At 41.9% G+C, this 22412-nt stretch overlaps 3 protein-coding genes across 6 annotated transcripts in view; all 3 read left to right on the forward strand.

Moving 5' to 3' along the window:
• The first annotated feature begins 903 nt into the window (after window positions 1–903).
• On the forward strand, window positions 904–5459 carry LOC135500319 (uncharacterized). The gene is made up of 7 exons (XM_064791708.1): window positions 904–1343; window positions 2117–2208; window positions 2553–2699; window positions 2860–3012; window positions 3753–3853; window positions 4158–4281; window positions 4481–5459. The coding sequence occupies exons 1-7, from the start codon at window positions 1262–1264 to the stop codon at window positions 4946–4948; spliced, it is 1167 nt and encodes a 388-aa protein (XP_064647778.1). The 5' UTR covers window positions 904–1261; the 3' UTR covers window positions 4949–5459.
• A 12451-nt stretch (window positions 5460–17910) lies between these two features.
• On the forward strand, window positions 17911–18345 carry LOC135500187 (uncharacterized). Its single transcript, XM_064791433.1, has one exon. It carries the CDS (start codon window positions 17911–17913, stop codon window positions 18343–18345), a length of 435 nt encoding a protein of 144 aa, XP_064647503.1.
• A 3686-nt stretch (window positions 18346–22031) lies between these two features.
• Window positions 22032–22412, forward strand: part of LOC135500597 (transformation/transcription domain-associated protein-like) — a 44925-nt gene continuing 44544 nt past the window's right edge. For all 4 annotated transcript variants that reach the window (XM_064792146.1, XM_064792148.1, XM_064792147.1 and 1 more), the window contains exon 1: window positions 22032–22117. The gene's annotated coding sequence lies outside the window, so the exon portion shown is untranslated. The remainder of the gene's footprint in view (window positions 22118–22412) is intronic.

Raw genomic sequence — 22412 nt, forward strand, 5'->3', positions numbered from 1 at the left:
CTAAGCCAATAGGTACACTTTTTAAAGGGGGGGGGCTGTAGCAGGGGTGCAGAAAGTTTTTTTGCATTCCTTTATTTACATGAGATTTTTCCAATATATTTTAACTTGTTCAGGAGTCTTAAAATCCTATCCTCAAGACAGAGCCAGTCACATGCTCCTCCCCTTGCAGAATCTTTTCAATTTCATTGTATGATGAATGCTTGCCTCTTCTGCAATGGAAGTGTCGACATTGATAAAGAGGATATAGCACCACTCATGGGTCTTCTTTCCGCGCCTTGGTTTCAAATAGTTTTGGAAAGCCAATTCAATTGCAAATCAAATGTATATATCCTTACTATACCTCATGGTTATTCTTGTACGCCATAGCACTTGCAGCTGATCAGCAGACTATGAAATAAGATGTTGAAGGAAGAGCATAAACGTCAAAATTCCCGCAAAAAGAAGGACGTCACATGACATACATGTGATCAAATAGTTGATGCATACCGGGCTGAGTTCGACTGTAACTCTAGGGTCGGCTTAGAGTTCCTCAGGCGATGACATCATGCCTTAAATGCGCATGTCGAGTAGGGGTAGCACGCGAACGCAGTCGAGTCGGTTCGGGTTGATTTGGTTTGTTTAAACATGGCGGATATAGCGGCAATATACGAATTTTTAGACTTCATTTTTCCCAATAGTACAATAGATGTAGAGCTGACAAGTCAAGAACATTTATGGACACTATGTTTGTTCGCCAGAAGGAAATGGGTGCCCAAAATAACTGGATTTGCAGAAAATGTTATCCCGCAATTCAGTTTGCAGGACTTCAGAGCCCATTTCAGAGCTTGGCTAATCAAAATCAACTGTGAAATGTGGCAATTTCTCATTATTTCTGGTTTATTTCACCCGATAATAATGGCTTCACATAACAGCTATCAATATTTATCAACAGCGTTATTACAGGAGTACACAATATTGGATATAACAATGTAAAAATCACGAATTTATCCCTTACGTTTTCGAGGCCGCCATTTTGTCACGTGGTTTTTGTCGAGTCTGCTGAGTTCAACGCTCATGCCATCGAGGGTTGAGCCCGAGTAGCTAACTAGGTCAGATATGACGTCACTCGGGTCGGTACCCGAGGAAAAAATGAAGTTCGACTGGAGCTCGACCCGACCGAGTCCAACCTCGGGTTACAGTGCAAATCGACGGCTGCGGCCAACTAAGCAATCCCGGGAAACGGGTCACTCACCCGAGTCATGAAATCTATTTTTGCCTGCGCATGCCATACATAGTTTTGATAAATATGGGTCGTCCAAAAGCAAAGAAAAAGGCAAAGCGGACCGATAAAGACAGCCTCAAAGGTGAATAGAACAATTATTATCACCCTCTCCAACGTTACTCTGGTTGCCATGTTATTGTTAGTCGGAATAGTCCTATATTTGATGTTCTGGAAGGGTTTATAATGACTTCATCAGTGATGTGTACTGTAGTGTAGTGCGTGTAGTGTAGTGTAGTGCGTGTAGTGTAGTGCGTGTAGTGTAGTGCGTGTAGTCTAGTGCGTGTAGTATAGTGCGTGTAGCTTAGTGCGTGTAGTTTAGTGCGTGTAGTTTAGTGCGTGTAGTTTAGTGCGTGTAGTGTAGTGCGTGTATTGTATCCGCATGCATTGCGCAAGTTGAGTGTCGGACACAAACGCATCACTGAGTCCAGTCAATGGAGGGCATGACGATGGTTGCACATAACTTGTGCGGGGCACACTGGAGGATGTTGTATTAAAGATGGCAGAATTATGAGGTTCGAACAGAAGAGCCTAGGCTAACCAATGCAAAACACAGATATCAGTTTGACTATAAACTATGGTAACTCTGGTTTATCCGGGGGGGGGGGGGGGCTATATATACTCATACATTCAAGGACTCTGATTGGTTGATTACATAAAATATAAAGATCATGGATAACAAGGGGGCAGAGCTTACAGAACACGTGGCAAAGGGTGATAAACCGATTAACCAACATGCTTCCGAATATAGTTCTGACATTAACCTCTGCCCGGTACGGTATAGATCTAGGCCTACCTGGTTTTTGTTTTTGTTTATATTTGAAGGCTGTTATGGTATGTTCTTCATTTTATTTTCAGAGCTAGCTGGAGGATCGTCCCGAAGTAAAGCTGTCTCACAAGCAGCCATTGCCACCGAGGCAAAATACTCGGTCAGTCAGTTACTGGATAAGGTGGGTTGACTCTTTGTTTTATATTCATGCCCATAACAGATGAGATTAAGGTGACTGCTTACAAGCGTAAAAAGTTCTCCTTGAAAAAGGATATAGGCCCTTCGTGTTGAAAAAATGATGTACCTCAATGTTTGGCACTTTGTGTCCGTGACAGGTCCAATCAGAACCCTGTGCTATCTGGGATGAACAAGTATGATAGCTGTCCTTTGATTGGTTGCATGACAAACGGGAAGTGCCAAGCTTGAGGAAATGGTTGAATGGGTTTAAACTATGTGTCACGAGTATATCATTGCCATTTCACTACAAAAAATGAATTACATTACTTTTGTCAATCTCTTTATAAGGCAGAGGAACTTATCGATGCATTCGACTATGAAGTTGCCCAGAAGTTCTGCCAGAGGGCGCTTGAGTTGGAAGTGGATAACACACGAGCATTGGAGACGTCCGGAACGTTGATGCTGGAGACGGGAAATGCCGAGGCAGCCAAACAAGTATCCTTTGATCCACCGACTACCCATGGTTGCTTCAGACTATTTGAAGATCTGCACATTGTAAAGTGTGACCCCCAAAATCATTGTTTTGATCCAAAAACCAAAATTGGGTCTTCATTATCCCTTCGTCTCTTGACGTTTTCCTTGACCGCGTCTCCAGTGTTTTGGTCGAGCCATAGAGTTGAGTCCAGAGAAAGGTTACAGCAAATACATGGCCCTTGGTCAGCTCTTTGAGGGTCAGCAAAGTATTCAGTGTTACCAGAAGGGGATTGAGCTGATGGTGAAGGAAATGCAAGAACATCAGGAAAAACAGGTAGATAGGATCTTTTGGAATGGGGGGTGGACCTTTGACCAGATGACTGAGATGTGAATGTGGGTATTAGGATTAACACGGTACTGGCAGCGGCTAGTCTCGAGCTTGAATGCCGCACCAGGTCTTCAGCCAAAGTCATCAGTGCGATGTTTGTGCAATTTCAATTCTATTAGATTTATTGTTTAACAAGATGTCAAGCAGTTGATACCGAAAACTCTCTCTGGTCATGGTTTCATTCCGTCACATCCAACACCGCTGGTGAAACTGGAACGCGCCCTCTATGTGTTTATCATGATAAACAAATTGAGACTGCTGGCGTAATTATGAGATGCTGTGTTTGATACATGTAACTTTGTAATGGTGGTGTGTTAGAACAAGCATCAACACCTGTAACTTTGCAATGGTGGTGTGTTAGAACAAGCATCAACACCTGTAACTTTGCAATGGTGGTGTGTTAGAACAAGCATCAACACCTGTAACTTTGCAATGGTGGTGTGTTAGAACAAGCATCAACACCTGTAACTTTGTAATGGTGATGTGTTAGAACAAGCATCAACACCTGTAACTTTGCAATGGTGGTGTGTTAGAACAAGCATCAACACCTGTAACTTTGCAATGGTGGTGTGTTAGAACAAGCATCAACACCTGTAACTTTGCAATGGTGGTGTGTTAGAACAAGCATCAACACCTGTGAAATACAGGCCAAAGAAAACCTTGATAGTACTTGTGTTCTCCTGCAGGTGGCAGCAGCATGTGCCCAGGATGATAAACATAACGAGCTGTGCCGGGGTATCTCTAGTGCTTATTGTTCCGTCGCTGAAATCTACATGACTGACTGCTGGTAAGCAAATTTGTCCTAAAAAACTAAAGAATTCCAAAGGATCTCTCTTGTTTCATCTACTTGTGCCCATAGCTGGACTCGACATCGTCATTGTCAGTTTCATCATGAACCTTGGATCCCGTCCCCAGGTTTGCTAATGGAAGACTACAATAATCAAATGTATGCAATGTATTCCAAAACCACACATTTCAGGAGACAAAAGACCTTTTTTGCTGCAATCATAAAGTTTACCCATCATTTATAATTCGTTCTATGATGATTTTTCCGTCACTTTATAACTTTTTTTCTACAATTTTGTTTCCAGTGATGACGAAGGTGCTGAAGAGAAGTGTCAAAGCTCAATAGAGAAAAGTATCGAGGCGGACAATTCCAACCCAGAGGCGTATCAGATGATGGCCAGCTTCCTATTGGTCAAACAAGATAAAGATGTAAGTCGGCCAGCGTGGTTGGAGACTGAATGAGGACGAATCAATATTTGAATGGAGGGAATAAGGAGCCTTTGGGGATCCAATTGCCCAATGCAATGAAAAATTTAGGGCAGAATTTTGGTGACTGGTCTGATACCCATGATGTTCAGATTTCGTATATTCAGTCATGCTAACTCATGTCTTTTTCATTTCATTATAGAATGCAAAAGAAGCAATAAATAGAAGTGTGTCACTATGGTTACCGAAGTTCAAAGAGCGCGAAAAGAGTACATCGGAAGATTTTGATCCAGTTGAGGCTGTCCCGCTCACGTACCAGACACGGGTGCAGGCAGCACAGATACTGACAGAGGTAGAGGAATACCAAACAGCATTTGAAATATTAGAGTCACTTTTGGATGAAGATGATGAGGTCATCCAAGTGTGGTATATGATTGGATTGTTGAACCACCTGCAAGGATCGGAATATTACGGTAACGCGAGGCATTATCTTGCCAAGGCCAAAGAGCTTTCTACCAAACTGGTGTGTGACGATGAGCCAATGTTGAAACACATCGAGGAACTCATTGATGAGTTGGGTGCGGGTGACGAGGAGGCTGTAGAGACTGATGGCGATGATTGGGAAGATGTGGATTCAAGCACCGAAGAAGAAGCAATGGACGCGTTATGAGTTGTCACATTCGTAGACTTATAAACTTCCGTTCAGATGACTACAAAGAAATGCACAACACCCATGTGCCAAGTTCGATATTCTATGGTGAATGAGGAGCACTTGGAGACTATTCTCTGTGGGTACTTAAAGTTCTTCTACAGAGAGCAGGTTTCTTTGCATCAGAAAATTAACACATTCTATTGTGACTGTCAGCAGCTTGATACCAGTTGCACCCACATGAAACGGGAACTCTTCAAACTGGTTTTTCTGCCACCCAGCTTTCCTTTTCTAACCTCAGCATAACTAATTGTGGTTAAATTTGTTGGGCAAATAGTGAACAATTTGTGCCTGCATGTCCAACTGAGGTTTGGGGTCTTTTTTGTCAAGGCCTGTCACTTATTTGACACTTGTCCTTTTCAACAGCTTTTGTAAGCCTAATTCATTTGACTCAAGCAAACCATCACAAGATATGGCTATTGTCTGGATATCAGTTTTGTGAATGAAATATATCTTGCACGATATAGATATAGATATTTGTTTGCATTGTTTGTTGTGCCAAAGAACCTTCTGATGTGCCGGTTTCATGCCTTGGGCAATTGGAAGGTTCTGCCGGGGTTGTCTTTGTGAAAGGCGAAATCAGTGTCGCACTGAGCTGTGATACTGGTAGAAATAAAGACTAATAAATGCTCTTGTGCATTGAAAGACCTGGTGTAAATGTACAGCTGGAAATCCAGAGGACCACCATAGATTGTCCGCACTCGGGATGCAGTTGATCAACCTTGTCCCTCCCCCCCAAAGACCCCCAATGAGACTGAATGACTAAAAGGACAGCCCTATGGGAGTCTAGGAATACAAGCTCTCAATGTAGTCTGATGTTCTCATATCCTTCTGCCTCTGGAGTCACAATACCATCAGTCCAGCTGCTAAGCTCCCAAAAAGGCAACAATTGTGCATTTTAATGGGGAAAGCATGACATTTGGCAGGGTGGTAGAACAACCCCTAGGGGTCATTTATCGATTAAGACGGACTGGACGTATCTTGTCTAATGAAGCCAAGCTTAGGGTGGTGACTCGGTCCCTAGGTCACAGATAGGCACTTTCATCAGAAATGGCTTCTGTCCATAGAACCATTGAGGGGGGGGGGACAAAGTGGACCTTGTTTCACTGGCTAGTGAGGCCCTTGAACAGGCGAGGACAAGGTGCCGCCATATTGAACGCTTGGACAGCACCTGGGTGGGTTTACAGTAGGGGACAGTGCTTATGACAGATTCTGCTGGTGCCACCATATTGAACGCTTGGACAGCACCTGGGTGGGTTTACAGCAGGGGACAGTGCTTTTGACAGATTCTGCTGGTGCCACCATATTGAACGCCTGGACAGCTCCTGGGTGGGTTTACAGTTGGGGCCTGTACATATTCATTGAACCATAACAAAATATGTAAATAACTTAAATGAGTCTATTTTCTTATTAAATAATACATTTTTTACCTCATTATTTACATCATACATTTTACATTTTATAAACAAGAAAAAACAGGTACAAAAAAGCGATTGCCTTTGCAGGCCATGATCATAAACTCACACTTTTTATGAGAGATGAATGTTTTAAACCTTTCAAGCCCTGTGCTCAATGACACAGCATGATCACCGAGCATCGGTTTACGTTCAAAGAGTTAAAATCTGATATAAACCTTTCCCAAGGAAACCGAACAACTGGGTCCAAGTTCGAGTGAGAAGGTTGTATTTCAGCTTGGCCATGGTTACCCCCCAGTGTGTCATCTTCCTGGAGATAAAGACCAGTGAGTGTCTAACCTTAGATACGTTGCGCCTACACCTACTACACTCGCTGGTCTCCATCCTATCACTAACGGCTACACTAGAAGTGGCTACAGATGACGGCACTAACTGCCAGTCATGAAATAAACTGCTATCAGAACTTTGTAGGCCTAACCCACCTCTAATCTAGCTAAAAGGACCAACATGTACCACTAAAGGAAAAAAACTGTAAATTCAAAAAGATATCGTGACAAAAATATTAAAAAACAACTGAAATTGATAGAAGATTTATATGCCTAGACGGGGCTAAGGAAGATGACACTGTTGAATGATAAATTTCCGGTTGACTTTAGCAGCTAATTTAATTCAAATATAGTACACAGACTATTTGAGAAGGGGAAAGGGGTCCCTAGAGCATTCAGGCTTGAAAGGTTTAAATTACATTAGTTTCAAAGGTACAAAACACACTGGACCACAGTGCAAGATTATTGTGCGGTATTGCATTGTCAAATACATACAGGTGATCTACATACAGGTGATCTTCAAACATGTTGATAAATCACAATTTTGAACAAACATTTTGCCTAACAAATTGTAGCGTTGCATTACATTACATTACATTTCCTGAAACAAGAGCATCATCCTGTTCTGTATCAATGTGACGCGTTGGTGTAAGCGCGGAGAGTTCTTTCATTAAGTTTCTCCCTGACGGAGGTGATTTGACACTCCTCGGTAGTTTTCAGCGCATCCTGATCAGGGCTTGTTGTACCTTTAAAATATTAGAATGAGAATGACACAATCAATTCATAACAGAATCCTCAGCAAGACTTGGCAGGAAATCTCCTCTGTACATTCTTGTTGATTCCTCTTTTCGATGTTCTTGAATGTATAGGTGGCGGAGCAAAAAGGCATCTTACTTCAATCACATAATCAATCAATGGCATCGAAAATAACCAGACTGTGCATCATTCAGTGTCCAAGCTGATCCAAGGATCGAGACACCTACCTTGACCTATCTCAACTACAATCATTCATAGTCATCCCCAAGTCCATGAAAATCCAAGATCCGCAACCTGTCCTCTCAAAGCTGGTATTCCTGTAGACTTCTTGAACCTTAAAAATATGAGAATCTGAAATCATGCAATTATACCGATCAATAGCAAGGTATTTTAAATCTCGCTGATAAATCTAATGCCTGGCAAGATGTCTTAAATCTCGCTGAAAAATTTCTAATCCTTAGCAAGTTATCTTAAAACTAACTGAAAAATACAGGATCGAGACACCTACCTTGACTCACCTCAACTACAATCATTCATAGTCATCCCCAAGTCCATGAAAATCCAAGATACGCAACCAGTCCTCAATCTTGTGTTTAATGGCGAACAAATGCTTGCCCTTTCCAAAGACACCCTTTCAGGAATCTTGCTCCCACGGTGGTCCCCTTGCGGACATATCATTGATGAAGCCAGGTCTTTGAGATCGCGGTGGAGTGTCAACGAAAATTGCAAGCAGATGCCAGGGAGACCACTATCTGACATCCATAACAGCCTACTTCCCTGTATTCCTGTAGACTTCTTGAACCTTAAAAATATGAGAATCTGAAATCATGCAATTATACCGATCAATAGCAATTTATTTTAAATCTCGCTGATAAATCTGACGCCTAGCAAGATGTCTTAAATCTCACTGAAAAATCTGATGCCTCAGTCCTCAATCTTGTGTTAAATGGCGAACAAATGCTTGCCCTTTCCAAAGACACCCTTTCAGGAATCTTGCTCCCACGGGGTTGACTGGCTCTTCCACCCTTCCCCCGCTCTCCCCTTGCGGACATATCATTGATAAAGCCAGGTCCTTGAGATCGCGGTTGAGTGTCAACAAAAATTGCAAGCAGATGCCAGGGAGACCACTATCTGACATCCATAACAGCCTGCTTCCCTGTATTCCTGTAGACTTCTTGAACCTTAAAAATATGATAATCTGAAATCATGCAATTATACCGATCAATAGCAAGGTATTTTAAATCTCGCTGATAAATCTGACACCTAGCAAGATGTCTTAAATCTCACTGTCCTCAATCTTGTGTTTAATGGCGAACAAATGCTTGCCCTTTCCAAAGATACCCTTTCAGGAATCTTGCTCCCATGGGGTTGACTGGCTCTTCCTCCCTTCCCCCGCTCTCCCCTTGCGGACATGTCATTGATGAAGCCAGGTCCTTGAGATCGCAGTGGAGTGTCATCAAAAATTGCAAGCAGATGCCAGGGAGACCACTATCTGACATCCATAACAGCCCACTTCCCTGTATTCCTGTAGACTTCTTGAACCTTAAAAATATGAGAATCTGAAATCATGCAATTATACCGATCAATAGCAAGGTATTTTAAATCTCGCTGATAAATCTGACGCCTAGCAAGATGTCTTAAATCTCACTGTCCTCAATCTTGTGTTTAATGGCGAACAAATGCTTGCCCTTTCCAAAGACACCCTTTCAGGAATCTTGCTCCCACGGGGTTGACTGGCTCTTCCACCCTTCCCCCGCTCTCCCCTTGCGGACATATCATTGATGAAGCCAGGTCCTTGAGATCGCGGTTGAGTGTCAACAAAAATTGCAAGCAGATGCCAGGGAGACCACTATCTGAAATCCATAACAGCCTACTTCCCTGTATTCCTGTAGACTTCTTGAACCTTAAAAATATGAGAATCTGAAATCATGCAATTATACCGATCAATAGCAATTTATTTTAAATCTCGCTGATAAATCTGACGCCTAGCAAGATGTCTTAAATCTCACTGAAAAATCTGATGCCTCAGTCCTCAATCTTGTGTTAAATGGCGAACAAATGCTTGCCCTTTCCAAAGACACCCTTTCAGGAATCTTGCTCCCACGGGGTTGACTGGCTCTTCCACCCTTCCCCCGCTCTCCCCTTGCGGACATATCATTGATAAAGCCAGGTCCTTGAGATCGCGGTTGAGTGTCAACAAAAATTGCAAGCAGATGCCAGGGAGACCACTATCTGACATCCATAACAGCCTACTTCCCTGTATTCCTGTAGACTTCTTGAACCTTAAAAATATGATAATCTGAAATCATGCAATTATACCGATCAATAGCAAGGTATTTTAAATCTCGCTGATAAATCTGACACCTAGCAAGATGTCTTAAATCTCACTGTCCTCAATCTTGTGTTTAATGGCGAACAAATGCTTGCCCTTTCCAAAGATACCCTTTCAGGAATCTTGCTCCCATGGGGTTGACTGGCTCTTCCTCCCTTCCCCCGCTCTCCCCTTGCGGACATGTCATTGATGAAGCCAGGTCCTTGAGATCGCAGTGGAGTGTCATCAAAAATTGCAAGCAGATGCCAGGGAGACCACTATCTGACATCCATAACAGCCTACTTCCCTGTATTCCTGTAGACTTCTTGAACCTTAAAAATATGAGAATCTGAAATCATGCAATTATACCGATCAATAGCAAGGTATTTTAAATCTCGCTGATAAATCTGACGCCCAGCAAGATGTCTTAAATCTCACTGTCCTCAATCTTGTGTTTAATGGCGAACAAATGCTTGCCCTTTCCAAAGACACCCTTTCAGGAATCTTGCTCCCACGGGCTGACTGGCTCTTCCACCCTTCCCCCGCTCTCCCCTTGCGGACATATCATTGATAAAGCTAGGTCCTTGAGATCGCGGTTGAGTGTCAACAAAAATTGCAAGCACATGCCAGGGAGACCACTATCTGACATCCATAACAGCCTACTTCCCTGTATTCCTGTAGACTTCTTGAACCTTAAAAATATGAGAATCTGAAATCATGCAATTATACCGATCAATAGCAATGTATCTTAAAACTCACAGAAAAATCTTTGATTCATAGCAGCAAATATTTCATCATGTGATACAGTCGGGGTTATTTCATAATGTGCCAGGTCGATGCAGGTAGGAAGTTCATGCAAGGTAAAGGCAATTATAGTGCTTGGCAGGTCAGGAGAGTTAAGTTGGGAAGAGGGGCAGTGCAGTCAGTGCGGGCAGTTATGGTGGTGAGGGAGAATGATATAACCCTGACAGTACCAAACATGAAACAGTTGCAAAGATAAGAGAACAAAAAATATCTCTTTAAAAAGTATATTTTCTGATTTCAAGGAAAGCATTATGCACAGTGGTTGACACTTTGTAATGTGTGCATCTGTCAGCACAAACCTGTGCTCTGGGTAAACTCCATGCTCAAAGATCTCACGTTGGGCTTGGCTGTCTTCCTTGAGTGTGCAAGTGGGGCCATCGGCATTCAACGATTCAATAGGCTCTGGAAAAATGCTGAAAGATGCAACATGATTATTTAAACAGGGCTAGAACATAAACTGGTCTGATCAGTGAGATTGCAGCTTAGTATCAAGTGCCAGACGCTGGTACCACAGTCTGCTCTATTAGAGGACGATTAAAAGCTTACTTCTCACCTTCTCTTGAAACCAACACAATTCTGTGCTCATTAAGAAACTCAAGGCTCAGAGATCTTATCTCGGTTGTCTTGCCTTTGTGGACTAGGTTGGCCATCGGCATTCAATGATCCATGGCAATCAAAATATCTGAAATAATGCTGAAAGCTGCAACATGATTAACTGAACCAGGACTGAAGTATTTTTTTTCCTGAACACAGTCAACTCACTATCTGCTCTATTACTAGAGAACTGCTCTGGACTCTTGGGTCTTTGCGAGATTAGTTTTCTCTGCAACTCGAGACGGAATGATGTTCAACTTGCTTTCATTTCGCAGTCAGTTTATTAGTTACCACTGTACGTATGCCTTAGAGGGGGCAGAATGGTACTGTTCAGACAAGAAGTCTCTCCAACAAATGCTTGCCCATCCGAAGACACCCTTTCATGAATCTTGCTCCCACGGGGTTGACTGCCTCTTCCACCCTTCCCCCGCTCTCCCCTTGCGGACATATCATTAGATAAAGCCAGGTCCTTGAGATCACGGTGGAGTGTCAACAAAAGTTGCAAGCAGATGCCAGGGAGACCACTATCTAGTGGTTGCCAAAAGTTTTTGATTGATTGATTTATAACATCATTTGAAATTGTATTTTACGTGGTATCAAGAGAACACTGATAAGTCAACATCAAGTTCTTAATCAAGTTCTTGATTTCAGTCATGACCACAAAAGCTTTACAGGGTGGTTCAAACAACTTGTTCAGACAAGAAGTCCGGTGACCAGATTTGGCCGGTTTCTTCAGCGTGATCACTGCCCTTGATCACTGCCGGCAAAGGCGCGGTCAAAAGTGTGGGTAGGTGTAAACTGTGGACGAAAGTGTGGACAGCAGCCCTCTAAGTTTGGTGGGCTGGCATTTCTTTGTCTTTCAATATATTTAAAAGAAATTGCAGTATATTATGCATTATAATCTTTTTAATGGGTCAGCAAAAGAAAAAATGAAAAAAAGTTATTTTGATGGTTGATTTTGATCAATGAGTGGACGGGCTTTTTTGCCCCTTTTTGAAGGTTTTCGAAGCGGCCTTTGACTTTGTGGACGGGGAAATGCGAGGTCTAGTGTCCAAATGTGGACTAATTATCAAAGAATTTGTTGAAACTATGATATTTCTAACTAGTCCAAATAATATTCTTTCACAAAAACTACTTTTATTTGAATGACAATGACAATATCATTCAGTTGTAGGCAAAAATAGTTGGCCCTCTCTCAGCTGACCAGAGCCATTTTCTTTTATCAAAGATGGCGGCTCTCCTCAGACTCCTGATCAGAAACCTCTTCAAAAATGCGTTTTTGTCAGAGGACAACCTATTGTCTTTTGAGACACCCTGAATAGGGAGTTCTTCATCCAGTACATCATGTCCTTGTTGGAGGACAACCTATTGTCTTTTGAGACACCCTGAATAGGGCGTTCTTTATCCAGTACATCATGTCCTTGTTGGAGGACAACCTACTGTCTTTTGAGACACCCTGAATAGGGAGTTCTTCATCCAGTACATCATGTCCTTGTCGGAGGACAACCTACTGTCTTTTGAGACACCCTGAATAGGGAGTTCTTCATCCAGTACATCATGTCCTTGTCGGAGGACAACCTATTGTCTTTTGTGACAGCCTGAATAGGGAGTCCTTCATTCACATTTGGACACTAGACCTCGCATTTCCCCGTCAGTCCACAAAGTCAAAGGCTACCTCGAAAACCTTCAAAAAAGGGACAAAAAAGCCCGTCCACTCATTGATCGAAATCAACCATCAAAATAATTTTTTTTCTTTTTTTCTTTCGCTGACCCATTAAAAAGATTATAATGCATAATATACTGCAATTTCTTTTAAATATATTAAAAGACAAAGAAATACCAGCCCACCAAACTTAGAGGACCACTGTCCACACTTTCGTCCACACTTTCGTCCGCAGTTTACACCTACCCCAAAAGTGTTGCACTAAACATGTAGGATGAATCAGTACATCAAGTACCTGAACTGTTCGAAACTGAGAGTCAAAGAAAAAGATCGCCAAGAAACTACATCAACATTTCGGGCATGCATCAGCAGAAAAGTTTAAGAAACTGATGTCTGATTCTTGGCTCAAAGATATACTGATGATGTGACATCACATCATGTGGGTCTTTGAAAGATTAGTTTTCTCTGCATCTGTTCTGATCATTTGGAAAGTGGAAAGAGGTTGTACTTGCCCAACTTAGAGTAGCTCACATCCAAGTTGACCTGCCTCGAGTCTTGGCCTGCGGAAAAATCCAGAAGAAACTCATTCAAAGAGAAAAATGGGAACAGAAATATTCAACTGTTGAAAGGTTCAAGAATCTCCTGCTGAATAAGCTGAACAGGTCAACTTCAAATTTAGTTCTTCAAATTTCGTTTCCTCAAATTTAGACAAATTTGGTCAAGTTGTTCAGGAAAAATGAGACACAAATTTCCACACTTACTTCAGTCAAAAGACAAACCAGCACTGATTCAAAATGCACAAGGCAGTTAGAACTGGTTCTGCTAATTAAGTCATGTGACCCAAACCTCCTTTTCATTCATCCAGTCTAATCCCTTGTCCATTGTCCCGAATTGAAGCTACTGCTTCAATTCTGGTTCTCACCATACCTTTCTATAACAACTTTGATCAAGTATTATGGATGATTGGATTAGTTTGGTTAAAGGGGGAATGTCAAGATAATGATGAGTCAGTACCTTTATTATTGGGTATTCCACTTGCATACATAATTTGGGAATTTGAATTTATCAAATCTTTATAGAACCCCAAGGTTATTACAAAAAAGACACACACTCAGCTTAATAAAATGTGATGTCATCTTATTATGGACCAGAGAAAGTGATGATGAGTGGAAGCTGCCAAGACTTCTGGTTAAAACTGAAGCGCCCCCTATACAGTAACACTTTACCTAATCAGCGCATTTGTGTTCAGATTTCTATTCTATTCTCATCCGTGACATGTTGTTCCAGCAGACGAAAAATCTAGACTGATTCGAAAATTTTTGTGATGGTTTTCTCACTTTTATTAAGGACACTCTTTGGACAGACAGATGCTGTCCTCACTAGGGAGATGTCCTGATTTCAGCGAACAATTTGCATAGAAATGACTTATTTTAGACCTATATCGTGAGGGTGTCCTGCTAAGAGAGGTGTCTGATAAGGCAGAAGTTGATGTAGGCTTTAGCCTTATTTAGGGACTGTGAACAATTAAAAACATTGTTACAGAGAAAACTTCTTAGATTGATCAGACCTCTGATATTGAGAAGTTTGCATCTTATATATGACCAGACAGATTTGTGTCTGTTGTTATTCTAAGCAGTGCTGAGAGCCCTGATGATATTTCTGGAAAGTTCACCACATTTGTAAAAATTACCAGAAATTTGAGAATTTGAAGTAATTTGATCTCTCCTTAGAAACTTTTCAGTGTTGTACTTGATCCCATATGATCTTAAGAAATGTAGAAAGAACAATGCACCCTCACCGAGCATTTCTAATTGTCTGCAGACCGGTGAACCTGCCTCTGCCAGCAATGAGAGGATAAGGGGTCATTTTGTAGCCGAGAACAGACAAACTGCTTCTTCCGGATGACAATCGACTTTCTTCTTCAGAGCAATAACTTATGACACTTCTGTAAATGATATTTTAAACCTCTCACACGGACATGAACTGGTCAAATGGCCTTTACAATGATGACAAAATATGAAGCACTTACAATGATGACAAAACATGAAAATACACAGAAAACAAACGAAACTGCACTAACCTGTAAATGATATAGATATACAGTGACTACTTAGTTAACTGGTGCTTGGTCTAAAATTTTCTAAGTCACTAATAGAGGCCCAGAATGGGATATTGTCGATTTACGACCATGTAGGGCCTATACTAATCACATTTCAATGAAGAAAATGACAGAGTTTTGATTACATGTTCATTTCTTGATCTGGTCTTCTGTGGCCAATTTTATCAATCAATGGTTGGTATGAAAGGCAATTGCAGTTGTGTAATTTCCTAGGCCCTTTACCCTAACAATCATATTGGTCATTCCTGTAGAAAGTTCAAATCATGAGGAACACAACGTTGTTGTTACTGCTGATGCTTTCGCTCTTTGTCATGTGTCAGTCAATGATGGATGCTGGCAATGATGACGATGATGATGATGATGATGCCGATCAGCAGAATGGTGCTGCAGCAGTTGGTCTCCCTCGACGATGTAACAGTTACACTGTTTAAGCCAGGCTGCGACATGCCTTGGATTGCCAAACAGCAATTGAACATGGCCGCATTCTAAATGTCAATGAGTATGCTAGGCGCTATCGACTATCCCCAACAACGCTCAGGAGATGGATACAGAACATCGATGAAATGACGGATCAAGTGGAGGAAAATGCAGAACGCCGGCGAGTCAGAACCGACCATGATGGTTGTTGGCCGGAAGTTGAGAATATCGTGCACCAGCATTTTCAAGAACGGAGGAATATTGCCCTGCCCGTTTCTCGGTCGGACATTGTTAATGATGCAACGATTGAATTTCAGAACTGGTGGGGCCAACTCCCACACAATGAACTTGAGGACATTGCAGCACGTCGCCCCGAAAGGTCCCAGTTTTCTGCATCAGTGGGTTGGGTTACAAATTTTATGAAACGGAAAAAGATTGTTTTCCGCCGTAAAACGAAAGATTCCACCACTGTACCGGCTGATGCACCACAGAGAGTGAGAGAATTTCAGACTGGCGTTAGGCAAACTGTAGCTGACAACCATGTCCACACGCTCTTGAACGTTAACGAAACGTTTGCTCAGTTGGACTTCCCTCCGATGTATACAGCTGAGACCAGAGGTACAGTAGATGTAAATGTGAAAACATCGCGAGGAAATGCCAAACTCGGGTGCACCGTTGGATTGACAGTTGGCTCCAACGGAGAAAAACCGCCTGCTCATGTTGTTTTCAGGCAGCCGGGCTTCGTGCGTCAGATTAGAGATTTGAACAACATTCCAGATAACGTACGGGTCACATCCTCGAGGTCTGGTTGGGAGAATGGAGAGACACTGCAACATTGGTTGGACAATGTTCTTTTCCCTTACATTGGCGATTTTGACTTTAATGACATCCTTCTGCTTTTGGACAGATTCCGACCGCATCAAGCAGAGGATTTCTGTTACCCAATGGTTGAATCAGGCATACTGTTAGACAATATTCCTGCTAGGTGTACATCGCTGGCTCAGCCGTTAGATCTCACTATTATGAGGGGATTTAAAGCTATAATGCGAAAGTATTGGAAGTTATGGAAATGTGATGCAACTGAGGCTGACGGAAATTGCCGCAAAATTACATTACAGGATGTACTCGGCATTATAAGTAGAGCATGGAATGATGTAGCTCCTGAGTCTGCGGCTAAGTCATTTCAAGTGGCTGGCTTAACACCTCAACCAGATGGTCATTATCGTGATGATGTTGCAGATGATTTGTTGCTTGGTGAAAACGAATTGTCAGACTCCGATAATGATGATGATAACTTAAATTTTGACGACAACTTGGAATTGTAAAACAGTTGTAGTGCAAAGTAGTGAATAAGTAAATGTTGTTAATGGCATCGGTTATGTAAGTGTTAGTTACTTTACCCCCCAAGTTAAACTTTTGGGCAAAAATCTCACATCCCCTCCCTGATTCAAATGCCACTTTTTTTTAGGGTTTACCCTGTAAAAAGCTTGTAACGACATTCATTTTCCATGAAAAGCACTGGCCAGTGATCGTAGTCTTGGATGGACTTTATGCATGTCGGATTTCAAGCTATTAAAACTTTCTGAGTACTTGATGAAAGTGATCATAGTCAATAGGTATCAATGCCGACATGTGCAGTAGGCTCAAGTTGTCATTATTAGCCCATTCATGCTTCTCAAAAGGAATGTAGGCCCTGCACAACCCATCTGGGCCTAAAATGCATATTATAATGACCTATTATGGACTTAGAAAATTTTAGACCAGCACCAGTTAACTAAGTACTCACTGTATATTTTAAACCTCTCACACGGACATGAACTGGTCAAATGGCCCAGAACCCACGCAGGGAGAACCCACATAGGCCTACACCCAATATTAGAATCACAAAGGAAATAGACCTATTACTGAATTACCCTGTAAGGAACCAATCTAAAAATACCCCAAATAAATAAAGCTAGGCCCTTAACCCCCCAAGCTCTACATTCCTAGATCTGGTAACACTTTCAATCACTGTCCAGAAAGGGAACCACTTTGCTGGCCATAGAAATTTTTCTGAATTTACAATGAAAACTGTAGTTGAAATTTTTGTAACCACTGAGTGGGGCCTTTGACTTGAAACTATGCACAAATAGGAAAGATCTCCTACCCTAGCAAATTTTTGGTCTAATATGGTTCTTAGGCGTACATGTCTGGCATTCAGACTTGAGGAAAGCCCTCTCTATCCATGAAAATCATCAATTGGCCACTGATGGCAAACTTTGATCACCTCTACTTCTTGACGTCACATGTCAAATAATGACCCTTCACTGTTGGAATCCAGGTGAGCACATGAACCATTTTATGCAGTGTTGGAGGGTAACAAAAAATCCAACTTTATTGACATATATATGATTACAGTCGCCTGAGGTATAGAATATTGCTCAAAAGTTCTTCTGTCATGCCCTGCACTCCCGGGGCAGTCCATTGCTTCAATTCATCCTGAGTATGAAATCAACTGGCTACTTCATGAAGTTCTGTTATGAGTCAGAGTGCAAGACGATCATTACAGAACAGAAAGCAACGACCGACTCATTGCAATGCCTTTACCACGTACATTCGCCACCAGTGGATCGATTGCCACCTGCTGAAGCCAGCTACCTGGAGCGTCTTCATGCAGCCCGTCAGGACCAAAAACGACGTTGAGGGGTGGCATGGAGCCCTCAATCGCCACGCCAGTCGGGGAAACCTGTCCTTCTACCTGATGGTGCGACTTCTGGTGGAACAGGCCAATCTGGTGAACATGCAGGTGCGACTCGTGTCCGATAAGAAGCTCAAACTGAGGCAACGAAAGCAGTATCGAAGCAACCAAGCAAAGATCGCCGCCGCATGGAACGATTTCAACAACGGGACCAAGTCGGCACTCGCTCTCCTGCGCACGTGGTGTTCGCACGTTGTTGCGCCAAACATCGAATAGACATTCGTGACGTTGAATTATTGTAGTAGACTTTAGTGTGTGTATCAATTTCGGACAATTGTTTGAATTAGATCTGGATAATATTGCATGTAGCACTTGATTTTAAGTTTTAATTACATTTTCACATGATTTTAAAAACTTGTAAATACACGTTTGTTCGTAATTCATTTTAAATTCATTTTGAATACTTGTAAATACTTGTAAATACTAATTGTACATCTTGTAAATAGTCATAGGCATACCTATGTTTGTTGCTTAATAATAAAGAGAAATCAAAGTAGGCTATTTCTTGAGTTGTTCGCTTTTAAGTTGCGCCCATCCTGAGGATTATTACATAAGTGTCGCGGACAGCCTGCATTGATAGTAACTTTAGTCACGTATAGTCATGCCTTCTTCCTAGTATCACGTTGTCTGGGACCGCCCATCCTGATACTTCGTTCTGATTAGCTTAGATCCTTCCCGCCATCTCATTATTATTCCCAGGTCCACGTGACCCATGTAACTTCCTTGTTCAATAAAGTAGTCAGATAGCATTTAGAATTTACACACTTCGTTGATTCCTTCTTTATCCGAACCCTATTTCCAAGTGCTTACGCACAATAAGTGAGTGTACTCCCTTCCCCTATTTTATAGTACTATCCAGCTATCCAGTACACTTGCCATACAGGCATACGCCTTAACCATTGTTAATGAAGGCGGGCACGTTTTTGGATAGGGGACGTTTTGGTCGAGGACGTTTTCCCGTACCCGGGGACGTTTTGGTAAGGGGACGTTTTGGAGTGGGGACGTTTTAACTGGTAAGCCCAAGGATCACTAATCGATTAAGACCCCAACGTGAAACGCCCCTAGTGGCAGCCATCTTGAATTTCAAAATGGCCGCCATATTTTGGGCTTTCTCCCTGAATATCTCTGACACTATTGCAGGTAGAGGTATAATTTCATGTCTTACCCTAGGTTTTCAGGTATGACGAATCGAATGGAACCAACGAATTTTCATAAAATAGCCACCATATTGGATTTCAAGATGGCCGCCATGATTTGCGTTTTTCTTGAATATCTCAAATACTATGGGTGATACAGACTTGATTTTTGTGGCATACCCTAGGTTTTTGGGTGTGACGAATCCAGTTGACCCACTGAAAATTCCGTAAAATGTCCGCCATCTTGGATTTCAAGATGGCCGCCATAATTACGTTTTTTTTAATGTCTCTAATACTATGGCAGATATAGGCTTCATGTTTGTAGCATACCCCAGGTTTTCGGGTACGATGAATCCAATTGACCCATTGAAAATTTCGTAAAATGTCCGCCATCTTGGATTTCAAGATGGTCGCCATGATTTCGCTCTTTGATATCTCTAATACTATGCAGGCTTCATTTTTGTGGCATACCCTAGGTATATATAAGCATCGCCCATCGAAACTGGTGCTTTAATTAACCAAGATTTGTAAATAATTTCGTCTTTACCCCAGCCGACCTATAGATTGTACCAATATTACTTTAAAGAATTGCGAATACTGTGGCAACTTACCCACATTGGTTTCAGGCGCTGCAACTTGGTGATGCACAACTTGGTGGCAGAACTTGTCTTCCTTCTAAGTATATAATCAGGGTCTTCAACGTTGGTGTGTTACTCGTCTCGTGTCTGGGTTTGGTCTACCCTCTCCCTTGGAAGGGGCTATGTACATGACATAACAGCAGGCCAGAGCCAACCCAACACACAATAGCCTCCATATATAACAAAAGCCAAGAAGGGTTAGATGAGGGTTGAGACTCAACTTATATGTGATATAAGACTAGGCCCCTATTACTAATAAACTATTAACTAATACTCTACGTTCAAAACTATAAGATCTCAATACTCTAAATGTTGCATTACAAGACTCCCACAATACAATAAAAGAAACGTGGCGATATGTAAAGGTGAAAGACTGTTGGTGATTTTTTTGTGTTTGATCGGCCGGCATTTGTTCGGCAGGAGAAACGTCGTTAGGTCCAGTTGTCACAACTACATGTATATCGATTTGAAAGAAGATGACGATAGATTGTAAACAGGCCTTACATGTAATGACAATGAGATCAAACTTAATGGGTGACCAAACATTTGCCGTTTCACGTCTTAAAGACCCTGAACTATTTTGCCTATAAATCGTATACTATATTTGCATTAAATTATATGATATACGTACATGTATTTGTCATATAATATATTTGGTGAGCTGTAGAGCTATCCACTGCCTACGTTTGTATATAGTTTAATAGTAGATTTGTTAGAAGGGAAGCAAGAACTACTGCTGACTTCATCACTGTGTTGTCAGTTGCTGTACATAATATTAAAGGAGTAAGCGGATTATCCCTTCAATTTATTTGTTCTTCTCCTGTTTCATGAGTAGAATTTGGTGATGAAACTATGACTGTGTTGTGGAAGGTGGTGACTGGGCAGCTGACAGTATGGAACGCTGTTGATTAGCCACCTACTCCTTTGAGCGGGCGGTTCTGAGCTGCATCAGACAATCTCAACTATTTCCACTTACGCCATCTACAACTACATTTGTATAGAGGCTGTCAGTCACTCTGACCTTGACTATGCATGCTGTAAATATCATGTAGTTTCTTTAATGAAATAAACATCCAAGAGCTGAATTCCGAGTTGGTTGTTTCTGGTGTGCAACAGACACTTCTTGCGGTGACGGTGTAGAAGTTTAAAATGTCCCTGGATAGAATGTCCGGGGAGCGAAGGATTCTCTAAGCTTTGGCGGGAATGGCCAGATAGAACCATATCATACATCATAGGCACCATAATGCATACGTTTCTGGGTTCATATGAATCCAGAGAAGAAGTCAGCAGCATTTTCATTGCATTTAATTCATAAGTTCACCGATAGGTGGTGCCACTTTTGACACCACTTGGCTCCTGAAAATGATAAATAATTGACCAAAAAATGGCATGATGTGCGATCTTCAATCGGGCCTCAATCGGTTCAAAATGAATTATTTAAGAATGCCATTACCACCGGCAGATAGACAAATGCGTCTAGTTTCTTTATTTAATGTGAAAACATTGGGTCATCTCGGCTATTTTTTCGCTACATGGCCTTGAATTTGGACGAGCGTAATTGACACTCGCACAACTACGCCCAACCTCGCGTGGCAGATGGAAGGTATGGTTACATATTGAGGAAAAACTGGCGATTGAGACCCGCTTCAAATGGCACTGATTCTGGGCTCATAAAATCGCCAAAGATCCCTCTGCACATGGAAACTAAGACCAAGGCGTCAAAGACCCATTACATGGAAACGGCCTGCGTTTCCCTACATTTCCCTGGGAGGGGAACAAAACGGACCCCGTCCCCACTGTGTAGTGCCACCTATAGTAGAAGTCTATTTGGTACCCGGGCTTTCTCCTTTAACCCCCTTGCCTCGCAAAACCATCCCTGAGTCCCAAGGAGATGATGATGGTGATGATGATGATGATGATGATGAAACGAAAACGATTTAGAGCGAAACGACTACGATTTGGAGCGAAACGATCGGGGGCGAAAAGGTCATGGAGCGAAACGACCGGCTACCATCTCAGTCCATGAATGAGTCATTTGAATTTCGCGCTAAAGATTTTTATGATTCCAACCCACCATGCAATTTAAGACCCCACTATTGGTGGTATGTACGTCGTTTCCTAGAGGGCGCGCGCTAGTTCCGGTGAATTTCTCAAATTTTGGGGATGTTTTTGTCAATAAGATCATCCAAAATGTAGCACATTCCTTTACTCCAGGTTAGTATTTGATCGGTATTAGGAAAACAAAAATATCTTAGAATACATGATGCATTGCATTTATATCGTAGCTTGCACCGTCTTAATGATTTTGAGGATTTTGTTTCAATATTTTTGCCAATTTTGTTCTGCTTGCATTTTGAATCAATGTACATCCATTCCATGGCCATGTGTATCCATCATCATATGCACATAACTGCATAAGGCTGCATGCTATGCACATCTTACATGCTTTATGTTAGTACAGTGTTCTTGTCGAGGATTTACAGCACAGTGTTATGTCCATTTGGAGTTT

The sequence above is a fragment of the Lineus longissimus genome, chromosome 16 (genome assembly GCF_910592395.1).
Source record: "Lineus longissimus chromosome 16, tnLinLong1.2, whole genome shotgun sequence".
Taxonomy (NCBI): Eukaryota; Metazoa; Nemertea; class Pilidiophora; order Heteronemertea; family Lineidae; genus Lineus; species Lineus longissimus.